We start from the raw sequence: 26,952 nt of genomic DNA on the forward strand, positions 1-26,952 counted from the left end.
TTAATGTGCAGATTCTAGAGGGAGAACGAAAAGCCCAAAATCAGGAAGTTTATGTGTACAGAGAACTTTTGAGTTAAAAATAATCTCAGTATGCTAAAGGTTGAAACTTCAGGTTGACTAGACGGAAGTGTTTTGAAACTTGTTGGTAGAAATTGTATTAAAATGTGTGGTCAAAAAAGTTGTATATGTTTCATTTACAATTAGAAGAAAATTAAAGGTGGGTAAGGGTTGCATAGGAGTTTGGAGATTGAGGTGGGTGATCAGTGAGACATCTTGCTCTGACACTGGATAGGATCTGCTTTTCTGCTACTTCACAGAATGAAGGCTGCAAAGGGTGGGAAGGATTGGGAAGGTCAGTTCTTAAGTATTGCCATACTTCTCAGAGTTTCATTAGCAGTCTTCTAATTTAAGCTATTGCAAGGAAAGAGGCAGTTTTCAAAGGTGCCCTCTTTTGATTTTGCTGAATGAGATGGTAGCAGAGGGAAATGAGAGCTGACTTTTATTCAGCACTTACTCTGGGCCAGAAATTGTTCTCACTCAGGGCACACAGAGCTGACGAAGAGGCCATCTTTGCTTTCCAGGAGCTCAGTATCTCAAAATCTCTAGGAGATTTTGCTGTCAACCTTATCCCCAGAAGGCAAGCATTTTTTAAGTCTTCCTATTAACAAGCTCCTTCCGGAATGTTTTCGACTTTCAAAATTGACCCCTTTCTTAAAGTAATAAAAATCAATAAAAATTCACATCCCTTGTTCTAGGTTTTCCCTCTTCACTTTGTTGTCAAAATTTAAATCTATTCCGTCATTACATATACGAATGAATTCAGAATAACACTGAGCATCTATTCTGCTTAGTTATTCTGCTAGGTTATGATGTTACAGAAATGCATATCATCTGATTTAACTCATTTTTCTCTTCCTTATCATCATTCTCATAGGACACCAGTGACTTACAAATCCCTAAATCTATGGCTTTTTCTTAGGTTTTTTTTTTCTTTATCTTTTGTGGCTTTTGTCTCCACTCACCAACTCTTACTCTTTCTCCTTTAAAACTTAATTTTAATGCTACTCTTCCATCTCTCTGTTTCCTTACTGCATCCTTTCTGCATGCAGCCCATGGAAACATGGGATTTCTCAAGTTCAGTTGTCTCCTCCTCTCTGCAGGTTGTTTTTCATTGTTTTAATTTTCCCATGTTTTCATTATCATCAGCCTATTAAAGGCTTGAATTCTAGTTCTTATTCAGTCTTATCAGTAGGTACCTCTGACAGCAGGGTTTAACTCAACTTTCTCATTCGTAAAATGAACAGACTGATCAGGACCATTTTCATTTTTACCTTTAAATTTATGGTCAGAATCTACATCTCTAATTCTCAACCTCTCCATAGGCTCCAGGCTGACATTCCCAAGATGTTCTGCCATTATTGTCACCTCCCAGGTTTAAAAGTTGACCCTCACTAGGCCCCCTGGGTAGTTGATCTCTGACTCTTGATTTTGGCTCAGGTCATTATTTCACAGTTTGTGAGATCAAGCCCATAATGGGGCTCTGCATTGGACTCTGCACTGATCACATATACCCTGCTCGAGTTTCTTTCTCTCCGTCTCTCTCTGCCCCTCCCCCACACGTGCACAAGCTCTCTTTTTCTCTCTCTCAAAATAAATAAACTTAAAAAAAAAAGTTGACCCTCACACCTTCCACTTCAAGACATGCTTCTACTCCTGATTTCCTCCATTCTGCTAAAACCTCTGCTCTAATCACACAGGGTTGACTGTGAGATTCATCTTGGCTTTGTCTTTTGTCTCCTCTTTTCCAGTCCATCACCAAGTGAAGACCTTTCCCTACCATCTCACTCTTTTTTAGATATATATTTTTCCTCCCATAATACCTAATATACAACTTGGCACAAAGCAAGTGCTCAGTTAATAATAGTTAAAGGGTGTGTCTCATTCTTCTCCTCTTGTCCTATTGCTATTAGTTCTCCTTCAGAAATGTCCAGTCATAATTAAAACCAATTAAATGAGAATCAGCAACATTCTCTTTTTTTCCACTCCTAGCTCAAGTACAACATTTAAACCACCTGAAATAGAATAAACTGGTAAGAAAAACAATGCTGTTCTTTGAGCCCTGATAGAACATAAATTCCGTGAAAATCTGTTCAAACCACAACTCTAATTAAAGGTTTTAGCTGCCAAATAATATGTTCTGGTTAAAGCCAAGTTAGTATTATGGAGTGTTTCAGGAATAACAGCACAGGCTTTATACTTTGCTGTTGATTTTCTCATGGGAAACTCGTGTAAAGGAGAGTGATACCTCCCTGTTGACTTTAACTTTTAGAAATGCAAAGCATGCTGAAATTGTACATAATTCTCTTCTAAAGAAAAGGAAATAGCATTTCAATGGTTTTCCTCAGTGTCTTATTGAGTTATGGTGGGGCACAATTATGTCTGTTAAATTGATTTACCAGATGGAACGTTACATTTTATATTCATCTGATTAAGTTGTAGGAGACTGGAATTGTATCTCATACCATGAAGATCATATATAAAAGCAAAATTATTTTAATTAACTACATTTTGAAACTGGCTAATTAGATGTTTAAACCATTTTTTTTCTCTCTCCTCTAACTTACGTTGCACTAAAAAAGGGAAATTGTGTTTAGGAATGGGCCTTATGATACAGTTGTTTTTTTGGCTTAATAATCTAATATCTCAAATGGAATCTGTGAAGGAAAAAACAGTAAAATGTTCCCACTTGAGTGCATTTTGGAAAGTGCTTTCTTATCATGGCTATTTAATATGTACAAAGTATTCTTAGCATTTCAGGGTTAAAATAAATGATCTTTAGCTTACACCCTTATGGATCTTTAACAGAAAAAATAAAGAAAAAAGCTCTGTTTTTGTCTCTTTTTTCTCCTTTCTATCTTTTCACAAATAAAATATATATTAATAAAACTTTTACGTTTTATAGAAAATTAAATATGATAAAATAGTAAATATTAATTTTAATTATTGTCCTAGTATTTTGCTAACTGATGAGCATATATCTTAATAGTTTTCTTTAATATATGACTTCTTACCTAAAAATAATGCAATGAAAACATAGCACAGTAAAACCTGATGTAATCGGAACCAGTATTTAAGAATATGCTACTTGCAAAACAATGCCAACCTTGGAATTCATTGGACTGCTGTATTGGCTTCCTATGGCTCCTGTAATAAATTACTACAAACTTAGTACCTTAAAACACACATATTTATGATCTTTCTGTACTGGAGGTCAGAAGTCCAAAATGGGTCTCTCTGGGCTAAAATTGAGGTGTCAGCAGAGCCGTGCTCCTTTCTAGAGGCTCTAGGGGCATTTTCATCTCCTTGATGTTTCCAGCTTCTGGGGGCTGCCTGCATTCTCTGGCTCGTGGCCCACTTCCCTCTTCGAAGCCAGCAGTGACTAGTTGAGTCTTGAACTGCATTGCTCTGGCACTCACTCTTTTGCCTCTCTTTTTAGTATTTTCAAAAGACACTTGTGATTATCCTGGGCCCACCTGGACAATCCAGGATAATCTCCTTCTCTTTAAATGAGCTAATTAGCAACCATAAATCCATCTGCAACCTTAATTATTTTTTCACCATGTAAAGTAACAGTCACACGTTCTGGAGAGTAAGACATAGATATCTCTGTTGCCTTATTCTGCCTACCACAACTAATTTAGAGTTTTTATTAGGATGATGATTGTTATAGAACCCTTTCACTTAGTACTTCTTCACCAGTTTGTTTGAAGTTTGAGATCTATTTATCTAGATAGTTATCCAGAGAAAGTTGGCTAATAGAAGGTGTTTAACTGAAGATCTGTCTAGAGAAGGACTCTGGGGTGACCTTAATAAATCCAGAGGCAAAATGTTGCCTTTTACATCAGTCTGAGATAGATATTTGTGTTTTCTTATAAATATGTATTACAAAGAAAATCTAGAATGAAGATAATGAAGCTGTGAATTCCATTGAGGCAGAAGTGAATTACTGAGAACGTTCCAAAACATAAAGTTTACAAAAGCAAAATTTGCAAAGGAAAATAATAACAAGATCTGCCCAAATGACTTGGAAGGTTTTGAAACGGAAGAAGAAGAACAGGAAGTAAGGTAGCTAGAGTTTGAGCCAGGTGAAGGACAAACTCCTGTTGTTTAGATATCAGTGCTGACCCTTTGTTATTGGTGCTGTTTATCCATGGCACCTGGTTGGGTGTCAGGGGTTTTGAAGGGCCAAATGTTCCTAATGGTTGCACTGAAAGACTCAAAATTATAGTGAAGCAGATAACAGTTACAAGTAGTAGTAATTAAACACTAAACAATATAAATGTGCATGGCGAGATTGACCAGAAAGCCACTTAAACTAAACCGCACAATGTGATTGCCTGAGGAGACTAGTGGAACCACCTTCTACATAGTGAGCTAATCCAGAAAACTGGGGAACGGGTTGTCCTCTATCTTATTGTAGAATCTTCTGTCATCGCTTGCTCTTAAACCTTCCCTTCCTCAATATGCAGTCTGTTGCAGTTCAATACCCATTTAGTTCAATGCCCATTCCAGTGGTTGACCATTCTCTGACTCCAGCATAACTTTGGCCAGTCAACTCTCTGTCTTTTTAAATTTTAAATCTAGTATTCCTACCCTCCTACTTAAGACTCATGTAATAACTCTTCTTTTTTTTAATTAATTAATTAATTTAGGTAATTTCTACACTCAAGGTGGGGCTCAAACTCAGGATCCTGAGATCGGGAGTTGGATACTCTACTGACTGAGCCAACCAGGTGCCCCCGTGATACTTCTTCTATCATCCTGAAGGCTAAAATCCTTACATGGTATTCACAAACTTTCTCTTCCCTTCTCCCCTCCTGACGTAGCCTTCTCTGTAACCTTTCTCCACTCCACCCTCTCATACCACTTGTGTGAGCAGTCCCAAACAAGTTACAGTCCCAGAAGAACTCTCTGCTTTACACTCACATAAGCCATTCACACCTGATTTTCCAAATAGTCCTTGCTCTTCCTCCACTGTATGCTTGGATAGTTCATACTTTTCTGTAAATGCTTAGCTAATACATACTTCCCCTTTGTTAAGCTTTACTTGGTGCCTTTTTATCACCCAAAAGCTACGCTAAATACACACTACATTCCTTATTCTGAATATGTTTGCCAAAATAAATCTGGACATATCTTCATGAATATATGTCTATATTAAAATTAGGATTCTCTGAGAAATCTTTGAGGATAATACCTATAGCTTGTTTGCTATTGTATTCAGAGAGCTTATAATAGGCACTGAATAAATTTCTCTTATATGAATAAATAAATGTATAGAGTAATATTGGGAACTAGTATACATCTAGTATACATCTCTTTAGGTATTTAAAAATATAGGAAGATTCTTTATGAAGTAATTTTTAAGAACTTAGTTCACAGTAATATTTTGTGGGAATAAGATTGAGTATGCTTTTGGAGAGTTGTAAACTGGACAAGTCAGAAGAAAACAAAGGAAACAAAGTAGCAAGCTAGACAGCGATTTTAGAGTTTTATGGGAATGAACTGAAAAATTTTAAATAAACATAAGATAAAAAAAGTTTTTAAAAGTTTAAAGCCATATATTTGAAGAAAGTAAGGTTTACAGCATTTAAAATTAGACAGTGATTTCACTATATTTACTGGATATCATTCTCTTTAATACTTATGAACTCTTTAAAGTCAGGAGAATGTCACATTTGCAGGCAAGAAAATTGAGGCATAGAGACATTGAATAATATTTTACCCATATCATACCACAGTGGCAGAATCAAGACTGGGAATCAGTGCCAGACTCTTATTAATGTGACCAAGTAAGGTTCATGCTGAGAGCACAAATGAGGTTAGATTTATGGTGATACCCAGAGAGTTATTAGGTGATAGGTGTTAATTTTCTGGACCATACAATCCTGACTGTATGCTTGTTTTCTGGGAGAAATTGTGTCCCTATCAAATACTGGGCTGTCCCTATGCAGATCTCACCTCACTCTGTCATGAAATCAATTCACATCTATGTTTATACCTATAGCTCTTGTGAAGTATCTGGGTAGAAAGTGTTAAAAAGTTTTACATCACAAATAAAACTATTCTTCATGACATTTCTATTTGAAAGAGTATATAAAGGATACATCTAATAAGGGAAGTAAATAAAACTGTAAAGTACATCATGGTATAATTTCTTTCATGCATAGACAGGAATTCGTTCATTCCTGAAATATTATTAGCATGATTAAGTAATGTATTCTGAATTTTTATTTATTAGTGTGGAATTTTAGAACTAAAGAGGACTTTTATTTTAAAAAGATATAAATATGCCTATGAATTCAGATAACCCCCAAAGTAGCATATTATTTAAGTTGTAAAATACTAGTTAGAAGTAAGACTTTATTATAAACCTTTAGGCTGTGGTTAACCTTTAGGCTAAAATGTAAAACAGACATTTTAGAGGGACGCCTGAGTTGCTCAGTTAGTTGAGCATCCAACTTTAGCTCAGGTCATGATCTCACTGCTCATGGGTTCGAGCCCTGTGTCGGGCTCTGTGCCAATAGCTCAGAGCCTGGAGCCTGCTTTGGATTTTGTGTCTCCCTCTCTCTGCCCTTTCCCTGCTTGTGTGCTCTCTCTCTCTCTCTCTGTCTCTCAAAAATACACGTTAAAAAATGTCTTAATAGATTTTAGAAACTGGATTGAAGAAGACTGAATATGCCCTTAATCTAGTTTATTTCAATGAAGTGATAATTCAACATTTTACTGTATTTTCAAAGTATGGATTTTCAGAATTTGTCCTTATTTAGGTAAATATCTTATATTTAAAATATTAAAATGTATAAAAGGAAGTATTCTAGATACATGTCTAGATAAATATGAAGGTATTCTAGACTTAGGGGATATGATTTCCTGGAATCCAAAACATGTTATTTTCCATGCTTGCCAGAAAAATGAAATTCCTTCTGCATTCCACATCTGATCTATAAGACTTCTTGCCATAACACTGAACATCAAGAAATTTTTAGGAATTAGAAAAGTTGAAGTTCATCTACTTTGCTTCTCAACAACATTTGAAACCCAACCTTTAATTAAGTTTCCTTTCATGCTTGAATATGTGTAAGCATGCATTTATTCATTTAGCAACTGCTTATTGAGACTTACCATGAGTCTGTGTAGTTGCTAAGTACTGAGAATAGACACAAAATTATGACATCTACTGTTCTGAGCACTATGTGTGGTGGAGTAATTTCAGTGAAACAGTGAAGGTTAGAGCCATATTGCAGTGGTTTGAGGTTAGGAAGTGGTGGTGGCAAGTTCAAGGCTACTTAAAAAAAAAGCTTGACTGTGAATTAAAGTATAACTACAGATAGTAGCTAATAATTTATATCTTAGGAGGGCTTATTTTTGTTTGAATGGGAAAGATGCACACTTGTCTGCTAAGAAGAAAGAAAGAAAGTTTGAAGATATATATCAAATATCCTCTCTTAGTATTGCATAATTTAGCTAAATTTTGCTTGATATTTTTTTGAAGCCTTATTTTCCATTTAGTATCCCTTTCTCAATGTGTTAGCATACTCAATATTCATTCCTTTAATTTGCCGGCACCTTCCCCTGGACAAGGTTGTTTTCTCCATATAGAATTGTACTTTCCTCCCAGGTCGGCCTGTCAGTATCTCACTCAGCCCCCAGGATTTCCCCCTCTGTGCCTTACAGCCACAACCTGCTTATACTTATAGCATGGCATTGATCACAGTCTGTCATTCATTTTTGTTAGACCTTGAGTACCTAGGAGAAAAAGGCTTTCTATTTTATTGATGAGGCAGTTGCCTCAGTGTTTAACACACACTTTTTCACATTCATTGATTCATTCATTTATTCAATAAATAACTTACAGATTTACTCTATGTAGTAGGTATTGCATAAGTACTGAATAAGCAATGGAAACATAACTGTACCCATTCCCAGCCCTCATGGAACTTGCAGCCTATGTTATCAGTATTGTTACTCAATAGAATCTTAATTAAATGAAATTAAACAATGGAACCAACTAAATAGAAAGTTTTCATTTTAACTATAAAAAAGTGATGAAATATTGTATAAATTATAATTTGTTTTTGTCCAGAATCGTATTGTTTGATTAAAGTATCTTATCTTATTCCTTAAAAATGGGAATTTGTACTTTAAATGTCCTAAAAATTCAAGGAAAATTGTTATTTTGTTTGTCCTAGTATTTTTTTTTCTTAAATCTAGCATTGAGTAGCAAGTTTTGTATTCATTTATTCATTCATTTCCACTAAGTGCTAACGAAGCCAGGTAAGCACCAGGCACTCAGAAGAAACACTGGTGTAAAAAAGGGTACAGTTTTCAGTACAGAGTACTGCTCTTAGATAGAAGAAGAAACTGAGTGTCTTGTCCTGGGCCTTTGAGTTTTAGAATGCCTGCTCTGGCTGACAATATGAAGCATCTATGAGTGCTATGGGAAAATGCCCATTCAGGGCTAACAACCTCCCCATCCTGGACCACATTCCTGTTAGCAGGACCTCCATATGTTTTTCCAACTTCTCTGAGCTGCTTCGTAGGACTTAATAATACTCTTTGCCCTGTATGCCCATTGATAATTTTTATAATAATAAGGTTGTTGTTGAGTTCTTCCTTTTTTTAAAAAAAATTGTCTATTTATTTTTGAGAGAGAGACAGAGACAGAACACAAATGGGGAGGGGCAAAGAGAGAGAGGGAGATGCAGAATCCGAAGCAGGCTCCAGGCTGCATGCTGTCAGCACAGAACCCGACGCAGGGCTCAAACTTAGGAGCCGTGAGATCATGATCTGAACTGAAGTCGGACGCTTAACAGACTGAGCCACCCAGGCGCCAAGTGTTGTTATTTTCAATTGTGAGGAACCTAAGAATTAAATTCCTGTTTACACTGATGGAAGGAAATACTCACAAGTGAGTTCACAAGTAGGTTCACAATAATGCGTGCCACTGGTGCAGTCTTTCCAAGCAACACTGTAGATCACCTAAGCATCCAGTTATCAAATGTTTAAACAAAATATTGCATACTCACATGTGAATGTGACTACATAACATATGGTACACCCTTATAATGTGTTTTTAAAAGAATACATAGCTACTTGGGGAAAGATTCATAATAGATTTTTGAGTGAAAAACAGAATAAATGGAATTATTTTAAAGAATATATAATTGCCTGTGAAAAGACTTGTAATGCATTATTAAGTGAACAAACAGTATGCCATCATAAATATAATTTGATTCTCATTTTCAAATATTTTTATATACAAAACACAAAAGAAACATATTAGCAGGCAAAACTCAATTTGCCCCATTTCTAAAAATATTGAACATGTATGACCTATATAATCAGAAGACAGCAATAAATGTTGTTATAAAATAAACACTTCACAAGATCACACTGCAAATTGACTAATGTGCATAACATATACCAATATGCTTTTTGAAAGAGAATAATCCTTTTTAATAAACATATATTTGGTATATTCCCAATAAGAAGATGGATAGATGTTGACAATAATATTTCTGAATCAAAAAGAATAGTATTATAATTTCTTCAGGGAATTGCATTCATAAATTACCATAAGTGTGGCTAGTTATTAGAAGTTAAAATTACCAAAGAAATGATTTTTTTAAAACTCATGAATGAATTATATATCATTAAATGGTTACAGTTAGAAAGAGTTAGATTAGAAACTTTGCTCCTGACATAAAAATGTACAAAATCTGACTCATAACATTAAAAATCTGTATTATTTGAGCCAAAAATATAAGTTGTGTTAGATTTGTAGTATTATTCTGAATGCTGACTTTGCAAATACATAGCCTTTGTCTAATTATGAAAAGTTTTAATTAGAGTAACCTAGATCTTCAGATAAACTAGATTAGAGAATTTTCTATGTCCCCAAAGTATCTTTTCATAATTGGAATGATTACTTAATTGAACAGTTCACATGGAATGGATTCCTACACTGCTACCCTGAAAGGGAGAAGTGACTCAGGCAGGAAACCTAATCTTCCTAAAGGACATTCAGAAGAGAGTGAATGAATGATAGCTTTTATGTCCTTGGTTCCAAGTGACAGAGTATTAGAATATGGCAGCTCCTAAGGTAGCCCTGTGGGTGGGAGAGAGCAAGAGAAATCCAGCAGAGAGAGAGGCTGGGTGAACAAGTACACAGATCTAGTACAGCAGGGAAGAATGGCAATGCCAGAGAAGGAATCTGAAGTTGGCAACAGAAGTCTCACCTTCACTTGTGATTTCAGTGCTAAACATGCAGTGCAAGTAAAATTGTTGAATATCTCAAATATTCATTAGTATAAAGACATATATTAATCTAGTACTAAATTTTGATTGATAATTATTATCTAAATAGTATTGTTTTTTAAACATTTATTTATTTGGAGAGAGAGGGTGTGCACAAGTGGGGGACAGAGGTGGGGGGAGAGAGAGAATCTCAAGCAGGCTCTGTGCTGTCATTGCAAAGCCCCATGAGATCATGACCTGAACTGAAATCAAGAGTTGGGTGCTTAACCGGCTGAACCACCCAGGAGCTCTTAATTAATGGTATTATTGGCCATTACTCAATGGAAATTTCTTCCTTTTATCCTTATGATCATTTCAAATGAGTATGAAGAACATCTGTATACCATGATACGTGGTATTGAATTTTTGTCTAAATTATTGGTGTAAAGAATGTTCATAATTTAGGATTAAAAGAGAATAAGGACAAAGTGCACACGGTAAGCATCATTCTTAGTAGATGGTGATGTATTTAAGACAGAAACTAAATAAAGTAGAAATTATAGGGGCGCCGGGGTGGCTCAGTCAGTTGAGCGTCCGGGTTCAGCTCAGGACATGATCTCACGGTCCATGAGTTCGAGTCCTGCATCAGGCTCTGTGCTGACAGCTCAGAGTCTGCAGCCTGCTTCAGATTCTGTGTCTCCCTCTCTCTCTGCCCACTCACACCTTTTTTTCTCTCTCTCTCCCCCTCTTTTTCTCTCTCTAAAAAGTAAAATAAACATTAAAAAATGAAAAAAAAAGAAATTATAAACAGGTAAGTACAAATATTGAAAAAAATATGTAGTCAATTACCAACAAAAAATTGATTTTATTTTATTTTTTTAAATCTTCATTCATTTTTGAGAGAGAGACAGCACAAGCAGGGGAGGGGCAGAGAGAGAGGGAGACACAGAATCTGAAGCAGGCTCCAGGCTCTGAGCTGTCAGCACAGAGCCTGATGCGTGGCTCGAACTCACCAGCCGTGAGATCATGACCTGAGCCAAAGTCGGATACCCAACTGACTGAGCCGCCCAGGTGCCCCCCAAAAAAGTGGATTTAAATATACTGAGTAAAAGATCAGAAAAGGGATAATTACTATTTTTGTTGTTTTTATAGGTAACATTGCAATAGGCAAAGGCAGTAAATCAGTTGTAGCTCTCTATCCTTCTACTTTTTTATTTTATTTTAAGTTTCTCTTAGTCTTACATATAGACTACATTAAACATTCATTTATTCAACATCTGTCAGTTGAACAACTTTTTTTGTGACAACCAGCCAGTTGAGCTATGTACTCTATTCCACCCCTTTAATCATCAGCCATGATGTACGGTGGCATCATTACTACTCTGTAGTAGATACTAAAATGATTCACGGAGATCAGAGAACTCACCCATGGTTGCAGTTAGTACATGAAAAGTTAGCAGTAAAATCTGAGTCTGATCTTTTTCTGTTTGAGACCTCTTTGCTTCTGCAAAAAATACTTTCCATGTCTGTATGTGTGTGTAAGTGTGCAAAAATGACACCCTCACACTCACATAAAACAAACTGTAGTGAAATGACAAGTCTGGGCTTTGTGAGTTACTATTGGAATCCTGATTTTTTAACCTGTGCTTCTGCTACCTAGCTTTACTCTTTCTTTCCCGTTGTTTGTTCTCAAACCCCGCCACCCCTAAGTTCATTCCGCACCATGTATGAAAAGAAAGATTTGAAATACATTTAGCTCATGAAGCATCTTGCACATGTTTTCTGTTTCGTTTTGTTCCCTTTTTAATTTCTTTTAAGTGAAAAGAATAAAAGGTTTTAGGTCTGTCCTCTTTATTTTAATATTGATTGTTTTCATTTAAATAATGATAATTTTTCATGCAAGGTTTTCTTCTCAGCAGACACATGCATTCAGATGGGCACACACACTAAAAAACTTGCCTTCTGTTTCTGTGATTAATTGAGATGTAGAGAGTGATGGGTATGGGGTAAAAATAGAAAGGCAATTAGTGCAACTAGGCATGAAATACATTGAGATACAAGCAGAATGTCTCCCCAGTTAGTGATCTCTTTCTGGGCTCTTGAGGATTAGCATCCCATTAGCAAGTAACTGGAATGGAAATCTTCAGCCTTTGGGGAGACCAGAGCATTAAAAATGGAATTAACTCTAACTGCAAACTGAGTCAGCACAATAGATCATTAATTCTATGCCTTGGGTATATATCATGCTGAGCTTTGGTGTGTGGGCTTCTGAAATATGAGGAGTGAGCTTATAAAGCATTGCAATGACTAAATGATGGTTATCTATCATTTCATCCTTCATCCTCACCACTGAGATACTAATGTCTTTGGTGACTCTGGTGACTCAAAACCAGCATTGAAATACAGATGAAAGTTTTTACTAGAACTAGTGCATATGGACCTTTATTTAGAAAAGTTTTACGTTGTGTATATTTTCTAATATTTATTTTTAAGAGAGAGAGAGAGAGTGTGGACACACATGTACACACGTGCACAAGTTAGGGAGGGGCAGAGAGGTGGGGGGGAGGGACAGAGGATCTGAAGTAAGCTCGAACTCTCAAACCGTGAGATCGTGATCTGGGGCTGAAGTTGGACACTTAACCGATAAGCCACCCAGGACACCCCAGTGTATTGTATATTTTGAAAAAATAAATTTATGTTGCACTTACTGAATATCAGTGATTCTTAGTTTTTAAAAAGCTATGTCCTTGGGGCACCTGGGTGGCTCAGTCAGTTAAGCTTCTGACTTCAGCTCAGGTCATGATCTGAAGGTTCGGTTCTTGAGTATGAGCCCCACAAGCCCCAGGAGCCTCATCAGGCTCTCTGCTGTCGGCATGGAGCCTGCTTTGGATTCTAAGTCTCCCTCTCTCTCTGCCCCTCCCCAACTGGCGCTCGCTCTCTCTCTCTCTCTCTCTCTCTCTCAAAAAAATAAACTATAAAAAAACAAAACAAAAAAAACTAAAAACTATGTCCTCAGCTGATAAAGATAAAAATATCACAATGCTTCAAGTAGTATCCTACCAAAAATTGAGAATTACATCTTTCTACATGAAGTTGACTTGTTTTGCTTTCTGTAGAAATACCAGTGATATTAAAAATGTTTTGAAATAAATTTCTAAGTATAAAAATATACTGAACACTTGATTATTTTCAAGTGATGTATAGTACTCCCTGATTTCTTTTTTTTTAATTTTTTTTTCAACGTTTATTTATTTTTGGGACAGAGAGAGACAGAGCATGAATGGGGGAGGGGCAGAGAGAGAGGGAGACACAGAATCGGAAACAGGCTCCAGGCTCTGAGCCATCAGCCCAGAGCCTGATGCGGGGCTCGAACTCCCGGACCGCGAGATCGTGACCTGGCTGAAGTCGGACGCTTAACCGACTGCGCCACCCAGACGCTAAGTGATGTATAGTACTCCCTGATTTCTAATGATCTTTTCTTACTCTTCCACATCCTCTTTGAGAATGTCTAACAGATAGTATTATCTCCTTTGATCATTGCAGTGTAGCATAGTCATTAACAACTGCCATTTACAGATTCTTACCCCAGGGTTTCTCACACTTGGCAGTATAGACATTTGAGTCCAGATAACTCTTCGTTCTGGGATCTGTCCTGTACATTGTAGGATGTTTAGCAGCATCTCTGGCTTCTACCTACTAGATTCCCAACAGCTATACTCCATACTGACCATCAAAAACATCTCCACACATTACCAATTGTCCCATGGTGTTAACATCTTCCCTGACTGAGAAGCACTGGTTTATCCTTTACTGAGCATGATTTAATTTAATTCTACAAAAACTTGGCAGAGTACGTGGGACTTGGTTAATCAAAGTCTTGGTAGGAAACAGAACGTTCACAATATTGGTCATAGACTTTTATGAAAGGAGTACTTTACAACTGCTTAGGGATGTTGAGGCACCCAGAAAATAGCAGCAAGAAACGATTCCCACCCCTAGGGTTGAAAAAGCAAGGAGAGGAAATAATGTTTCTGGAGTGCTGGGAAAGCTGGAACCATGGAGCAGAAGCCTCTCGAGGGAGATGAAATCAGAAAGAAACAAAACTCTAGCCAGTGATGCAACACTGAGGCAGAGAGAGCAGAGGATACCCTGGCCCCTCCCTCCTCCTTAATCCTTTATCACTAACCAGTCCTACCCATAGATGAACCCAAAGGAAATAAAACCAGCAAAGGTCTAGAGTGAGGCAACCCCAGTACTCAGCCTTATGGGCTCAGACAAAGATGTAAAATGGAGTCTATTGGGGCACATGGAGGGGAAAAAAAACTGTCCCCATTTTAACATGAAAAACTGAGGTTTAAAGATACAAAGTAATTCACCCAAAGCCAAGGTACTCCATGCCCTACTAGTAATCTATAGCTGATTTGCATAAATGAACTGACATTCAGAGACTAGGAATTATTCAAGGTTATTGATTTTAGTAGCTGATAACTACAAGACCAGAACCCAGTTCTCATTCCTAGTCTGGTGTTCACTTTTTTTGTGTCGACCTTTGAAAGAAATTTTAGAACTGTATATCCAGCCCACTCTGAAACAAACATAGGAATTAAAGCTATGTGCTGACCTGACAAATCATTTTCTTTTCCCTGAAAAGCTTACGGAATTCTAGGTTTCATGTAGAATGTTTAAATGGCATATGCTGTTTTTCCAAGCTTTTTGGCACATTTTAGTCTTGATTGCAGAAACTCGGCCCCAACTGGTGCAGTGTGTTAGGAGAGAGAAGGGGGCTGGACTGAAAATCAGGAGAGTGGGGACCCAGTTCTGACTGGGTCATTCCTGCCATCCTTGGCAGTAGTAGCAGTAATGAAAGTTCCATAAACCTTTCCTTCCCTTGCATTCATCTAGATCTTCACAGTTATTTTCAGGTATCTAATCAGGTGGCCATAGCTCTAAAATAAAGGAAGTATTAGATTTTTATGTTTCAGAAATGAAGAGCCAGGCTCAGAGAGTACTAGAGTCTTACTGAATATCCCATAGCTGGGAAGTGGACTTCACCTCTTCTCACTGAAAACATAGTGCATTTCCTACTCCATCCTTTAAAGTGATTAATCAATTGATAGTCTTCCTCTGGAGAGCCAGTCAATCGGTAGCATTTTATACTTAGATTTCATCATCAAGGCATGTCTAGATCAAAGTCTGAGAATCTGTAATTTTTTGTCTTCAGGTTATAAGCAAGGCCACAGTGGAAAGCAATAAGAGTTACTACATAGAGATTCCTCATTTCTTCCTTTCTAGGTTTCAGATGAATATATTTATTAACTTACAGCTTTTTAGAGACAACAATTGGTGTTTTAAAGGAATTTAAAAATAAACATGTACAGGGAAACATATCTAAGTGAATTAATACAGTTTTATTTTCTCCCTTTAATCCTGGTTGAATCAGATGCTAGTAATTCAAATTTAGACTTCTCCACTAAGATAAAGTGGACTGACAACTCCTGGAAGGTCTGGAAGAACCTTAATCCTTTACCCAAACTGTTTACCTTCTTTGCCTCAAGGTGGGGGCCCCAGGAAATGGTACATATCAGGGCTCCCGCACTGAGCTTCTTGTTCTCAGTCCTGCTCTCTGCCTACCCCCTTTTTCATTTTCTACTTTTGCAAAACTTTCAAGCCACCCATCTCTACCTTTTCAGGGTTTTCGGCCATAAAATCAGGTATATAACACAAAAAAAATTAACTTGTTTTATTTTTATAACTGGATATTTCTTTCAAGTTCCTATTTCACCAAGCTCATTCCAAGTAAAGCTAAAATGTAGGGATTCTTCATCCAACGTCAAGCTGCAGAGAAGGGAAACAGAAAACAAAAAGACAAAATGAACATGCAGATATTTGAAGTCTAAACATAAAAACAAATCAATAATAAAGAGGGATAAGAAAGAAAAGATTGTTAAGTTTTACTTTGACACACTTTGCAGTCAGGCAAAAATATAAAATTCCTTCAAAGAAAACATTTCACTCACCGAAAACCCTAGCTGCATGATACCATCATATCTAACGCAGATGATTAGTAATGCTTTGGGAAAAGGTTTATAATTGTTATCATGTTCATATACAAGGAAGGGTGGAGCAGAAATATTTTGGTATTTAGAAGAATAGACTTGATCTAGATTATCTAGGTACAGATCATGGTGTCATCCCTTTTTACCTCTGAGACCTTGGGCAAGTTACTTACCCTCTCTGTGTTCGTTGCCTCATTAATCTAATCAAGGTATAAATAGAATCTGTCCCATATAGATTTTTTCTCATGGTTAAACAAGTTAATATTAACAAAGTGTTTACAACAGTAGTGAACATGGGAATCACTACATGAATGTTAGTTGTCGTTGGAAACACTCTTTTCATAACTGTCATCATCAACGTCATCACCATTTTCGTTACCATCACTGACTTGTACTACATAGGGGCTCAATCCAGTGTTCCCATTCTTCTAGAGTATAATTACGTAGAAGCCTAATACATAATTACTAAATTAGAGAACATCACTACCTAGAATAGTTTAACCAAAGAAATACTAATGTATGTATACTAATGTATAATGTGCATTTGTACTTTGGAACATATAACCTAACTCGGAACTTTCAAATCTAAGGCTTGGCCACCCTTTCTTTCTATTTGATTGTATACTAAATGTGTAGAAAGTTTTATTCATAATGATTCTTCTTGGTTTGGTGTTAATATACCAAGTATATTTTCTCAGGGTATCAGGTTAGAAACTACCAACAAAGAAATATTCCAGGAATCAGAATTAGACATAAATTATATGCTACAGAGGTGTCTTCTTATTACCAGAAGTCAGGCCAGAGTCTCTAAAATCACATCAGGGTACTGTTTTTATGGTATTGCGTTTCACCCTTGGGAGAATTAAAAGAGCTGACAATGACGTATAATAAATCTTACTCTGACCCAAACATATTTAATGATTAAACCTCCCAGCAATCCCAATTCTGTCAGATAAAATAAGTAGAAAACTTTATATTTTTACTCTTTTTTCACTTCATATTTAGAGAAGTAGGAAAACATTTTGCAAATTTCATAAAAATAATTACTATATTTGTCTGTTTCATTCATTTAGAGTTAATGCCTTATTTTACATGGTTGGAATTTTAATTTGAGATGAGAAGGAACCAAGAAAAGGGTGAGCCGTTTTTTATACACAGGAGCAGCTGGCTCTCTATTTTTTAATTTTTATCTATTTTCTTTGTCTCAATCCCCAGCCTCTGAGCCCAACTTGAAGGTGCGGTCCAGGTTAAAACAGAAAGTGGCAGAGAGGAGAAGCAGCCCCTTACTCAGGCGGAAGGATGGAAATGTTGTCACTTCATTCAAGAAGCGAATGTTTGAGGTGACAGGTAATTGAGGACTGGGCAGACATACACTAAAAAAATGCTGGTAGGAGGAATGAAAATAAATAGTTTAGAATAAACATGGCTGTTGCATATTAAAGTTATTTTGAGGAGAAACATTTCTTGAAAGGAAATTTTATTGAAAACTCACAAGTAGTTCAGTAAACCCTGCCATGCATTCACCAACTGTGTTAAATAGGAAATGAATGAAAAACAGAACTATGTGTCAATCTAGGCGTAACTAGGGAATGCCAAAGCTCACCTTAATCTTTTCAGAAACAGGCAGTCCGTTTTAGGAATGCCAACTAGAAGAATATAACTTTTAATGAAATTTGATCAGAAATGAGCAGAGGGAGGTCCAAGAAGAACACTTCCCCCATACTCAGACATGAATGTACAAAATGCATCTGGGAAAATTAAACTATGTGGAACAGCAAAACCTTGACTTTTCAACAAATTTACAGAACTCATAAATGACTTTATGTGTTTACTAGTGAACTGGGACTTATGGCAGGAGGGGGATATATTGCCTTTTAGGAAGGGAAAGAAACTGTCATTTTCACTAGTCTCAAATGGAAGAGTTCTTATTTTTTTAGCTGCCTGGTTAGTGGTGGGGTGAACAGGTTAGGAAATTCAACCTGATGTCTTACAAAGCTTTCTAGTCCCAGTTGTACCTGGTCTGAAATTAGAGAGGACCTAGGGATATGAGAACAAAAACGGCTAGCCAAAGTAATAGTATGGACTACTGTTTACTGAGTACCTACTTGGAGCTATGCGTTGTATCTGGTCATTTCCTTCAGTTGCATCAATAAAGAAGTGGTCATTTGCAACCATTTTTTTCCATGGTTATACCAATCTAGTCAGTTGCTATTACTCCTCTAAGATCAGATCTTATCCTTAGCAGGTAAGGATAATAATTTTTAAAAATGACTTGTCTGTATCTCCTGTGGCCATCATAATGTGTAGTTTGGGGAGACAATAGGGCAAAGGTGGTGGAGGTGGAAAATACAGAATACTAATGTGACTTGGTAGTTTGGCAGGTTATTTAGGGAAAAAAGATGTGTCATCTCCTATGCAATCCTGACAGACTAATATGTGTATCCAAATAAAGTATTATTGGAAACTTTTTCCTTGACAGATAAGACCTGTTAAATAAATAAATAGTAAAGTTTATACTTATTTTTAATATCAAATATCATCACTAATTTGGACAATTCTAAATTCGGCGCTACAGACTTTCTTTTTCAGAATGCATATTTGTACTTACGTAAATAAAAATCTTAAGTTTTTATAATAGAGGGACTTAGTGGGTTTGGGGTGTTGGGAAGTGAATCTGTTTTCATGAATGTAAAGAAGATGAAAATATCATTGTCTAATGCAAGTAGATATGAGTGATTTTTCTAATTGGAGAGAATATGCTACCTCATAACAGGAAAACCTGAAGAAACAAGAAAAACATATACATCGCTTTGCTTTTTTTGTTTGTTTTCGCTTTAGAATCTGATTCTCTAAGGTAATATTTATATAACCCAAAGTTCTTTTCTATTTACGATCTTTTCTTGATTGTAACATTTCCCCCACAGTAACTTGCCATATTGCAGCAGAGTTTTGCTCAATACCAATCTGGATAATGATTAATTCTAACTTCAAGGGGTTATGATTTGCTGGAGTTTTGCTCAAGTTTCTTTCATTCTTTTTTTTTTTTTGAAATACCATATTTCTCCCTTCCTAATTTTGTGAGATAATGACTGCCCCTTTCATCTGAGGAAATAATGTGTTTTCAAAGGAGACTTGTATGTTTTTTAGACACACATTTCTGCTCAGTGAGCTAGGACTTGTGGACACTTTGGTAGATTTTTTTTAAACTAGTATGTTGTACTTATTCTAAATGTCTTTGGGGGATCTGGACTACCAGACAGATAGCTTTAGTCACCTGTACTCCTCCCCCTTCTTCTGCCAGCTTTCATGTAACTGGGATGAGCTGTGTTTGGAACTTAATACTAATTACTTTTACTATCTAGGCAGAGACTTCATAGCATCATAGCAGTTAAATTGACGTTGCTGTTCTCACATCTGTACATCTGTCTTCCCCATGACACAGGTTCAAGTGCATGCTGTTTCCAAACCTGTGCCCCCTTTCCTCCCAATAATTGACATGGGAATGACTTGCCATCTCCCTCTTTTTTAAATTCCAGAGTTTTCTGCCCCTTTTCCACCAAAACCATGTTATTTTAAAATTCTAAGCCTTGGCACATCCCCATGCCTGCGATGCCTTCTCCTCTACTCCCTTCTTCTCCATTGCCTGCGTATCATGAACCACTTCTCTTCAAGCACCAGGTGCAATATCACTTATTTTCTGAGACTTTCTCAGTGATCCCAAAAAATCAGTTGCTGCCTCCCCTTCCAGGGCTCATCCAGTACAATGTTGTAGAATCCTGTAGCGGCATTTGTTTGCTGCCTTGAGTTCTAGTGCTCATGGCAGTGATTTCTAAATAAGGAAATACTTTGGTCTGAATATCACACACAAGATATAAATAATATAGGTTTAAAATGACAAGGCAGATATAAGAAAATAACTTTTTGGTTTTTGTTTTTTAAAGACAGGATATGAAAATGAGACAGTAATGAGAAAACAGTAGTCACACAAGGAAGGACAAGAATTAGGAGTCTAGGGGAGACGAAGCTCCTTGAAGTATTTTTTTAATGTGTATTTTTCTCATTAAAAGAACAGCAAAGGCGTGCCTGGGTGGCTCAGTCGGTTGAGTGACCGACTTTGGCTTAGGTCATGATCTCACAGTTCGTGAGTTCGAGCTCCACGTCGGGCTCTGTGCTGACAGCTCAGAGCCTGCAACCTGCTTCAAATTCTGTGTCTCCCTCTCTCTCTGCTCCTCCCCTGCTCATACTCTGCCTGTCTCTGTCTCTCAAAAATAAATAAATGTTAAAAAAAATTAAAAACAAAAAACAGCAAATAAGAAAGAATCAAAGATAAAGAGCAGATTAATCAAAATGTAAGCAAAATATATAGACAGAAAGGCAGTGAGAAAGATGTGTTTCAGAATTTATTCCAAAGAACTTCTTTTTTTTTTTTTCATCAAAAACTTCTATAATGATTTCTAAGTGGATATCCTTACTTTTCTAGAAACTATTGAGTACTGGGTTGTATTTTTAACAGTGAAAACAAAGGGAGAAAAGTGGTATGAAAATTCAGAAATGTTTCAAAAGTTTCCACAGTTTTTTGTTTTTGTTTTTTTTTTAACGTACTAAAATGGTGCTTGTCATTCCCATAGGGAAGGAAAAGAGTGTTCTGTGCTGTATGTTACTTAGAGTATAACTAAAGCTCATCTTTGTATGTTTTTCATGAATCTGTTTGTGCTTCACAATGTTTTTCAGAATCCTCAGTCAGTAGCAGCTCTCCAGGGTCTGGCCCCAGCTCACCAAACAATGGGCCAACCGGTAACGTTACTGAAAATGAGACTTCAGTTTTGCCACCTACTCCTCATGCTGAGGTAAGGCTCTTTATTATTTTGGTTCTTTTAAAAATCAGATCCTTGATGAGCCTTGTAAAACAAAGTGAGATTTCTGAACTGAACTTTAAAGCCACCTGTTCTTAGTTATTTTTCTGTAGGCTTATAATATATGGAATTGAATAAACTTGATCTTATTTACAAAGTTTGGATGACAATCAGGGTTTGAAAATGTTGAAATGTAATCCTCAAAAAAACCTTTTAGTGATGCTGAGTATACACTGCCCAGCAGTTGTGCAGCTCAGTACTATCGTTTGTTTTTATTCTGATGGGGGTAGACCCATAAATACGCAAAAACAACCTTATGAAAATCTCTCAGTAGAACAGCCTGTCAAAGTAGGTTTGTTCTCCCTGGTGAGTGATGAAAAAAAGAAGGAGTATTCCAGCTGAGGAACATAGGGCTCGACTGAGCAAACATTTACTGAGGACCTACTAAGTGCCAGCCATTTTTCCTGGGAATGGGAATATAAAGATGAATAAGATATGAACTCTGTTTTTGAAGAATGAAATATTAAAGGAAATTGATCTGAATTCATGCAGTCAACCCTAATAACATTTTTCAACACATAATTTATTGAAACCAATGATGTAAAAATAGAGGAAAATAAAATTGCGAGTCAACAAGAATTTTTCTATGTAGTTTTGGCATTAGGCTAAGCAAAGGCAACTGTCTATTAATAGCCATTCTTATGAAATAGGCTGTTTTGAGGACACTATCAATTTTTTTTAAGTTTATTTATTTATTTCAGAGGAAGAGAAATAGAGAGCACACACAAGCAAGGGAGGGGCAGAGAGAAAAGAGACGGAGAGAATCCCAAGCAGGCTCTGCACCATCAAAGCAAAACCCTACGTGGGGCTGGAACTCATTAACCTTAAGATGTGAGATCATGATCTGAGCTGAAATCAAGAGTCTGATGCTTAACCAACTAAGCCATCCAGGCACCCCCAAAAGACCCCATCAATTGACTGAAACTCTTGATTTTTCTTTTCTGTTATTATAATTCCTCCTTACCATGAATTGCTCCATGCAGGGAAGGCTGTACAGTAACATCTCATATATAACTGTAACATGTTCTTCCCTTGTATTTTATAAGAGTCATGGTAACTGAGGGCTGAAAGAGACTGATCAAATATCAGATTCTTGGATCATGTATATTTCCTGATGTGTGATTATCAAACTTCCACTAAAACACTTATAGGGAACTCTCTTTGCTATTTCCTGAGACAACGCAGTTGATTTTGGATAGTTAGCCTGATTGATAGAAATGTCTTCAGTACATTATGCCAATATCTGTGTCTTTGTAATTTCATACACACATAACACACACACACACACACACACACACACACACACACACGCACACGCACCCATATACTTACCACACATTATTTATAAATTGTAAAATCAGGCTACAATATAATTGAAGGCAGAAAACCAGAGGTTATGCCTAATAAGCAAAGGATTGAAACCAGTGAAGTCACTTTTGCTCTGAGGACATTTGTATACTTCAGTTTTGAGTTTTGGTTTTTAAGGCCTCACAAAACTAAAGAGAAAGAAGGCAAAGCTCAGTACTGATCAAGGAGGATAATCTAACATGAAATATTAAGCTGGAATTTCAAAAGTCCGTATCTATGCTATGTTGGTGAGCTCCTCACCCCTGCCACCAGAAGTGTCTGGATACAGGGACAGAATTTCTCCCTGAGAAGTTTTCACCAGAAGCTAGTACTTGCATGGAGTTGTATCCCAAATTTATATAACCTCAAACTGTTAATTTGGTTTAAAGTGCCCCAGATTTGTTAGGGCCCCTATGTGTCTGGAAAAGCAAATATATATCTTCTCTAGAGGAATACACCTGCATTCTAGATTTCAAAAATTTCTCTCAGTTTTCCAAGGAAAATGGGCAGAAGAGATAGAATCTCTCTTGCTTATGATTACCTGGAAGCTATCTGAAGAATAACAGTTCAGGCCTTGACATTATCTCCAGATTCTTCATCTATTCTTGTGTCTCACCATCCTGCTGTCCCTCTTTCTTTTTTTTATTTTCCTTTCTAAAATGTGATACCAGATAGAATAAGTTCTTCACATGTGTTTGTTATCATAGATATAAGTGGGATTCTTGAACTATTGGCTGAGGTATTGTATTTGTTTTAATGCATTTATATCTCAATATTGGTCAGTTTTCTGTGACCCTTTAATCACTTTCCAGGAAAAGAACAACTTGGTCACAGATATTTCTAAAAACCTTAGATTTCCATTTCCTTTAAATTTGAGGAATGTGATTCTCAGCACTAAAGGGTCTGGATTCTTAATCGGCTCTGGATGAATTTTGTGCCCTTCAAAAAAATAATGACACACTATACTACATTAAACAGCATGTATGATTCTTAGAAATTCATTGTTAGTGCTAAAAGGTGCAGAAGACCACTTATAGCATGAGAGTATTTTATTAGGTTCAGAAACAGCAGTACAATATCTTGATTGGGAAAGTATATGCAGCGAAAGTGTATTTTACACAGATTAATGGTGTGATAAACACACAATTTAGCATGATGGTTATTTCTCTGGAGGGGGGAAGGTGGGGAGTATGGGGAGAGACATGGTTTGTTACTAACTATATATATAATATATATATATAATATATATGTATAACGAGAGAATATATGTATATACATCCATATATATGGATATATATATATATATAAAATGAAAGAATATATGTATCTTCCTCATTCCTCTAAGTATTGTGCGTGTGTGTGTGTGTGTATATATATATATATATATATATATATATATATATACACATTACTTAGTACACCATAAAAGAACAACCAAAAAATATATAATTGTGAGATTGGAAGTAAATGGAAAATTTTGGTGAGATTTTCTCTTCAAACTTTTTATGACCTGTTCAATTAAATTGAGTGTCCCAAAATATGCGACCCTATATTTAAATTTCAAAATAATATACATTGAAGAATGACAATTAAAGAAATTTGTTTATACTGTCTTAATCTCTTTTATACTCCTAAAGCCTTTATTGTCACAAATATCTGTTTAGAGTGCCCTCACTTTTCAGCTACTTATAGAACGTATTCTGTTACAAACCTTTCCTTCCACCCCCACCATTAAAAAAAAAAAAAAAAAAAACAGAAGGAAATGTGATTTAATGGAGTTTGAAAGAGTAGAGGTTTTTCTTCAGGTCAGTGACAGGACATTCACCTCCAAAGCTGGAAAGACTAGTTCAAAAGCAAGCAGTGACTTACTTCATAATGAATTAATTGTGTGCCTGAACTATGATCCAAAAGGCCAGGTGGGCAGACCTTTATGCACTGATGGGTAGCCTCTCCATGGCCCAAAACAAAAAATTCAACCCTGATGGCTAACATGTGGTTTTCTGCTGTGTTGCACTTACAGAGGTCTGTAATATAATTCATACTGGAGAGGTAAAGAGCAGAACTCAGATGGAAACTCTCCACAAATTAATATCCTAGCTGTGTTACACAAAATGCTTCCACCTACACTAGAAAAAGAGGAAAACAAATATTTTCAGCAATTCTTGATTAACAATCATTTTGGGTTTAGTATGATTTTTAAAGAAATCTTCCAAGATTAACAATAGTGTGTAATTTCATATCAATAGAAATATTTTTAAGGTATGAAAAATACACATCAACTACACTTTGAAAAGCCAAGCCGATTGTTTGGTTCACCATTTGCAAAACAGGCTGATTTTACCATCTTTGGTTAAACAGCACAGGTGAGTTTTCATTTTAAAATAGTTCAACGGTGTACATTTGAATGAACCTTTATTCTGTGACCTGTAAGTATAAAAGCATGCCACCTAATTCTTTCACAGCTCGTGTAAATGAACGGGATCTACTCTACAGGATTTACTTAGGAAACAGGAAAGTAACGCTGTATCTCGGCTGATCTTGAGGCTTAGACAAAAGGAAAATTTTTCTCTTGTAAATTCACATGTCCTGCACAATTTAGATGGAGGTTAAGACAGAAGTAGGAGGAGAATTTACTCATAAGTCCCCGCTAAGGAAACAGCACAGCCAATTCGAAAGTATGGGTCTTCCATTCGACAGGCTCCACAGGAACCTGGCTCCAAAACCGACTACTTTGTCATCATTGGTTAAGTCGCTAAACTTGCCCTGACCTCAGATTCTTTATCTAGTGAAAGGTAGTCATGCCTACTCCAACAACTTTGTTGTGAGGGATCGGTGTTAGGAAGGTGGGTAGTGAATTGTGAAGTGTGAAACGAGTTCATTTTTTGTTGTTGTTATCAGTACTGACTCCTAGTAGGGAAAACTCATTAGCATGTTTGTCTTCAAGCCAGCAAATCACATGTGAGAGTGAGTCTCCATCTGCTCTGACCACTTCTGTTCCATTTCTTCTATTTCTTGCATATGCTCACTCCTGAACTCGGCTTGTTGGAGCTACTTGTTTTACTCATTTGTAAACTTGGTTGGGGAGCTGAAACCTCAGGAGTTTCTATTTCCAGCTCTAGTCAGAAATGTCTTTACCTATCTAGTTACTTTATTGTTAATACTGTGGGCCTGCGGGTTCAAATGTTTCCGTGAATATCAACACCATTATTTTAGAGTCCGTAGATTTATTTGATAGCTCTGTTAACAGTAGCCAAGCAGCTGGTTTATTTCTATTTGAACATTAGTGTCTGGCTCTGCTGTGCTATTTTTTAAATAATTTTTTTTCCAGCAGATTCAAACGATTTTTTAAAAAGGATTCTAATAATAAGGTTAAGTACTCTAAAATCATCTGAAATGTCACTTATTGTGTTTGCCCCAATCTCACATGACTCCTCTGCCTATTGTTTCATCATGTTGTTGTGACATTTGCTGTAAATGTTATGCTTCCTCCTGAGTGGGTGCAGAGGTATGGATTTCGATGGCAGAAGATAAAACACTTTCCCCCCATCTTCGGGGAAAAGAGGCTGATGTGACAAAAGAATCATTTAGTAGGAATAACGTGAGTCAATATCGTAAAGCAAGACCTTTAACGAGACCTTCAGCAGTGCCTTTTAAATGCAAAGGAAGCCCAGGTGAATGATAATATTTTTTGTCTCCATATCATTTTATAGTAGTACATTTTTGGATGTCCAGTAAACGTAAAAGCTTAGAGATTTAGATTTCTAAAAACTTTCTTCATCACATGGAGATTTTAATTTTCTATCTGCCATCTGAAAGGACAATAGAAAATAAATACTGTTGAAAAAATTACTGTGAAAACTACAAGTATTAAATGATTAAGATATATATATATATATATATATATATATATATATATATATATATTTGGTTTGGGGTTTTTTGTTGTTTTTTGTTTATTTGCTTGTTTTAACATTTATTTATTTTTGAGACAGAGAGAGACAGAGCATGAATGGGGGGAGGGCCAGAGAGAGGGGGACACAGAATCTGAAGCAGGCTCCAGGCTCTGAGCTGTCAACACAGAGCCTGATGCGGGGCTCAAACTCACGGACGGTGAGATCGTGACCTGAGCGAAGTCGGACGCTCAACCGACTGAGCCACCCAGGCGCCCCTATTTGCTTGTTTTGAGACAGAGCGTGCGAGCAAGGGAAGGGGCAGAGAGAGAAAGAGGGAGAGAGAGAGAGAGAGAGAGAGAGAGAGAGAGAGAGAGAATCCTGAGCAGTCTCCACACTGTCACCATGCAGTCCCATGCAGGGCTCTAGCTTGCTAACCCTGAGATC

At 36.6% G+C, this 26,952-nt stretch overlaps 1 protein-coding gene across 8 annotated transcripts in view; it reads left to right on the top strand.

Moving 5' to 3' along the window:
- The window catches only part of HDAC9 (histone deacetylase 9), a 939,997-nt gene that overhangs the window by 512,386 nt on the left and 400,659 nt on the right, over nucleotides 1–26,952 (top strand). For 4 of the 8 annotated variants that reach the window (XM_043589049.1, XM_043589043.1, XM_043589041.1 and 1 more), the window contains exons 8-9: nucleotides 17,571–17,702; nucleotides 21,087–21,202. In XM_043589049.1, the coding sequence (XP_043444984.1) occupies nucleotides 17,571–17,702; nucleotides 21,087–21,202 (248 nt within the window). The remainder of the gene's footprint in view (nucleotides 1–17,570; nucleotides 17,703–21,086; nucleotides 21,203–26,952) is intronic. The other 4 variants (XM_043589047.1, XM_043589046.1, XM_043589048.1 and 1 more) reach the window with 1 other exon arrangement.

This window comes from Prionailurus bengalensis, chromosome A2 (assembly GCF_016509475.1).
Source record: "Prionailurus bengalensis isolate Pbe53 chromosome A2, Fcat_Pben_1.1_paternal_pri, whole genome shotgun sequence".
NCBI lineage: Eukaryota > Metazoa > Chordata > Mammalia > Carnivora > Felidae > Prionailurus > Prionailurus bengalensis.